This window comes from Eriocheir sinensis, unplaced genomic scaffold (genome assembly GCF_024679095.1).
Source record: "Eriocheir sinensis breed Jianghai 21 unplaced genomic scaffold, ASM2467909v1 Scaffold161, whole genome shotgun sequence".
NCBI lineage: Eukaryota > Metazoa > Arthropoda > Malacostraca > Decapoda > Varunidae > Eriocheir > Eriocheir sinensis.
This window is the reverse complement of record NW_026110973.1, coordinates 27,948-32,748: the sequence shown is the minus strand read 5'-3', so window position 1 is coordinate 32,748 and position 4,801 is coordinate 27,948. Positions and strand designations below refer to the sequence as shown.

The 4,801-nt window shown below is 44.3% G+C and overlaps 1 protein-coding gene across 1 annotated transcript; it reads right to left on the bottom strand.

The window, feature by feature from the left end:
- Positions 1-644: 644 nt before the first annotated feature.
- LOC126990391 (piggyBac transposable element-derived protein 4-like) lies at positions 645-4,352 on the bottom strand. Its single transcript, XM_050849012.1, has 2 exons — positions 2,970-4,352; positions 645-2,737 (listed from the first exon to the last, which is right to left on the bottom strand). Exon 2 carries the CDS (start codon positions 2,718-2,720, stop codon positions 645-647), a length of 2,076 nt encoding a protein of 691 aa, XP_050704969.1. The 5' UTR covers positions 2,721-2,737; positions 2,970-4,352.
- Between the last annotated feature and the right edge of the window lie 449 nt (positions 4,353-4,801).

Here is a 4,801-nt window from a genome sequence, read left to right as displayed (position 1 = left end):
TGGGTCCGCGCGGACCCACGGTATAAAACTATAGAAATTGTACACAAGAACTTCTTTTATTGAGCTGCAATAGTATTAATTTGATAATACAACCATTTTAGAGTCAAATGATATAAAAATAATCCAAGTTCCTTGATAATTATATTTACTGTAATTAATTTTGTGAAAATAAGTAATAAAAAAAAACAAGTTCACATTTCAAAGAACTGAAGGATAACAAGGAAAACAAATATAAAAACAAGGGTAAATTCCTTTTATTCAATAGTTTTTTGAAAAAAAATACAGTGTCATTCTTCCTTTTGAGAAAAAAAACGATGTCCCTGGAACAAATGAAAAATACCAATTAGGCTACCTGTATTCAATGAATTCAGATTGATATAATGACGAAGAATGTGGATCATTCTCATATTTTTAAAAATTTTTTTTGAAGATTAAAGTATCAGAATTATTGCTTACCTCTTCCTTCCATGGGTATGTGGATGCAGGCCTCCGTATGGAACAGGAAGAGATGATACTTCACCTGGAACAAATAGAAAAAACAAATTATTATGGATGCATCGACTTATTGCTGCATTATAATGTTTTATTTGTTTGTCATTGTTTCATTTTATTCAAGACTGACATCAGAAGTAGTTGTTGACCACTTACTGGCAATTTGAACAGAAGATTTTGGAGTGCTGTGGGCAGATATTGATGTGGCACTGTTCACATTGCGTCTTACACTTACTGGCAGTCTTCCATGGGCACAGCGCACACCTCTTTCTGGCAGCTGGTGGTGCAGTTGGTAGTGGTGGGGGTTGCACATCAAAGCATGATATGATGTTGGCCATGAGCGACTTGCTCAGTGCAGGGTTCTCCAGCCTTTTTGTAGCCCATGGCATTGTCATTTCTGTTGCCAGTTGATGCATGAACATCCACCGTATCAGTTTACCGCTTGCCTTTCCAGAGAGTTTGTAGAGTACGAAGGAGTTCACCACTGCGATGTTCAGAAGTCCATAAAACATGCACAAGGGCCATCGGCGGGTCTTCCTGTTGATACTGTATCGGGAGCACATGCTATCAAGTACATCGACGCCCCCTTTTGTTTTGTTGTAGTAGTTTATTATCTCAGGTTTTTCATTTTCACCAACATCTGGCTGGTTGTGATGTGATGAAAGCAACAGCACAATTTTGTCACTTTTAGGCTTATATGACACTAGTACTGCATCTTTCTGGAAAAGAAAGGCACTTGTCTTGATTGGCCTTGCCTTTTCCTTCGTGATCATCCACAATGGCACATACGGTTTTCTCCTCATAGTGCCCACGAGTGTTGTGTTTCTCTCGTGTAGCTCTCTGAGCAAGGGTAGAGAAGTAAACCAGTTATCTACAGTCAAGCAACGGCCAGCATCCATATATGGTTCCATTAGCTCCATGGTAACTTGCTTTGCTGTGCCAGTTTGACGTTGGCCTTCATGCTTTCTCCCCAAGTATGGCACAGCGTTGCACATGTAATATGTATCAGCATCACATGCCATGATTATTTTGATGCCGTACTTGTTAGGTTTACTTGGAATATATACCCTGAAAGGACAGTTTCCGCGAAATCCAAGAAGCTGTTCATCTATTGTCATCCTCTGTCCTGGAATGTAGTGCTTCTTGCAGTTCCCAACAAATTTTTCAAAGATGTTTCTAAAGAGAGTGAATTTGTCACTTGCTTTCCTTTGTTCTCTCTCTCTTACATCACTTGTGTCATCAAAACGTAGACATCGTAATAGGAAGCTGAAACGCTTTTCACTCATGGTAGCTCTATACAAAGGGGCTCCATGTTGGGGGCTGAACATTTCTTCCAAGGTGTGGTGGCAATCTTGTTTGGCACCAGACTGAATTAGAACACCAATTAGTGCCTTTAGTTCATCGACAGAAGTCTTACAAGTTACAGTGGAATCTTTAGCATACTTGGGTGATAACTTTCCAATCATAATGTTTGTACATCTAACAATCTCTTGGATCATGTCTTCATCAATGAAAAGGTAAAAAAAATCTGCTGGGGTGGATGCGTCTCTTGCCAATGGTGTTGCAAGTGAAGACAATACCTTTGGTGGCATCTGTGGTGTTGCTGTTTGCAGGGGTACTCTCGACCAGTATGTTTTATCTGGCGCTCTACGTGCATTTGCAGGTACAGGAAAAATCTTCTCTGAGGCTGGAGCCTCCTGGGATGAACTTTCAGTCCTGGGTTCTCTGTTCCCATTTGTTGATGGGGCTTGAGTGTTGTTAGTGTCTTGAGTGTCATCGGAGTTTTGGGCGTCAAGCACAGGTTGTGAGACAGTGCTTTCAGCTCTTTTCTTGGGTAATGGCGTTGACATGCGAGGCAGTAATTTTCTTTTTGCAGAACGATGACGTTCTGCGTATTGTGAGGGGCCAGGATCAGGCATTGTTGATGGGCCTGCAACAGGTGACAGGTCCACATCTGACATATACTCCTCAAAAACGTGTGGTTTTTGAGGGGTCACGGTATAATCCATTGTTGATGTGTCAACATCAATGATGACATCATCATCTTTTGGTGAGGATGGTGAAGCAGGTGAGGGTGAGTCACCATCGATAACCTCGTGGAATAGGAGGTCTCTGGGACTCAATCCTTCATCCGCACCCATGACGGTGACATCACCCTCGATGTTTAGAGTCACATCATTCAGGAGTTCCTGGACTGCCTCGTCTGATAGAGCTCGTCTATTTGCCATGATGTGTTGCTGCCAATCTGCAAAAGAAAGAAGAAAAAAAAATAGTATTCAGTAACATGTATAACGACAACCATATTATTCATAGCATTATTCAAACATCAGTAAACATATATAGCCTCATATAAGGCCATAAATTCCCATACATAATATATAGCAAGTACTAAGAAAGTATGTTCCATCATGAGTCATGAGGTAAAAGAATGTAACATAGACGGAATTCGTGGGTCTGCCCGGCCCCACTGTGCCTACCTTACGGGGACAATAGTGAGTGAGGGAGACGTATGTCCTCTCTCCTCGAGATCTTCATCCTCACTGGCTCTGGAGTCGCCGCCAGCTGCTGCCTCGTCATACTTTGGGAAATAGAGCGGGATATTCAAAATGTAGATAAGCCGTGGGTCCGCGCGGACCCAGCGATACCTATCTAGGGTTAAGGAAAATACTAATTGGGAGCAACTTGACTCCGTCATTGCCGCCTTGGGACGGACAAGCATAATTGCCCTCCCTTGCAAGGTGGGCAAAATTTCACTCACCTTAGCGGTTGACACAGGTGCCACAGTCAATGTCATCTCCGACCCCGCTTACAGGTCTCTGACACGACAGGCGAGTGGGGAAATTTGGCCGCTCCAAGAGAACGACCTGAATGTGGTAGGCGTGACGGGCACCACTTTGGGAATCCTTGGGCGAGTACCACTAACAGTCAGCTTACATGAAAAAGTATGTCCCTTTCGAGATTTCTTTTATGTCTCTAGCAGGTTTGCTTTACCTGTGGATGGGATCTTAGGATTAAACGCCATGAAAGACCTGCACATAACCATAAACCCTGAAAACAACGCGATCGTGTATCAAGGCTGACGCATACAGGGGATGGTCAATTCATCGCCTCTGTCAACTGTAATCTCACCCTCAGAGGTGGAAAATGACCAACCCACCACAGACTCAGGGACTGCCACCGCCCAAGTGTCACCTCTTACGGTCAAACCACACGAAACCATTGCAGACTTGTGGCGGACAGTAACGGCAGTCGTAAAAGGTCCTCATATAGTTCCGGATCGTGCTGCAAAACTTGTCAAAATCCGTTTGCCTAACGCTCCTCCGGCGGGCAGTGATGTGTGTATCGACGGAGTTCCTCACGTACACCGCGTGACGGTGGAGGTAACTCTTGCAACAGTCAAGGAGGGAGGTTTTGCAGAGGCATTGGTAATAAACACGTCTGGATCCCCTGTATCCTTAAAACACGGTGTTCGATTATGCCAGTGTCTAGTGTATGGGAGAAATGTCGCCCCGGAACCAGCTGAATACCCTTCAGCCCAAGTCTCAGGCATAACCTCGGCGTGTCAGGCTTCTCCCGAGCAAGACACAGCTAATTTAGAGGCATTCTTAAAAGTTGCACACTATTCCGAAATTAAGCCAACCTTAGTCCAGCTTCTGGAACATTATCGGGGGGCGCTTGCTCTACCAGGCGAGCCGCTTGGAGTTACGCAGTGTGCTGAACACCACATTAAGTTAAAACCCAATACAAATCCTATATATATCAATGCGTACAAGCTCCCCCACAGTCAGAGGGAGGTGGTGCAACAACTTATCTCTGAAATGTTAGAACAAGGTGTCATCAAAGAATCGAATTCCCCGTGGAATTCACCCTTGTTCCTGGTTCCGAAGAAAGACGGCTCTTATCGTCCTGTGATTGATTTCCGGCGTGAACACCGCGACCGTGGATGATCATTTTCCGCTTCCCGTTCTTCGAGATCTTCTGATGTGTCTCGGTAGAGGAAATAAAGTCTTTACGAGTCTTGATCTGGTCAGTGGCTACTGGCAACTGCCCATGGCCCCCGAGTCACGTGAAATAACGGCTTTCAGCACGCCTCATGGCCACTATGAGTGGACGAGGATGTCGTTCGGGCTCAAAGGAGCTCCCTTGACCTTCCAAAGGACAATGAACAGTGTTTTTGGTGACTTGCTGGGCAACTCTGTCTATGTGTATTTAGACGACATCATCATAGCAAGTAAAGACGTGCATGCACACATGGAAACACTAAAAGCAGTCCTACACAGACTTCAAGAAGTCGGATTAAAGCTCAAAA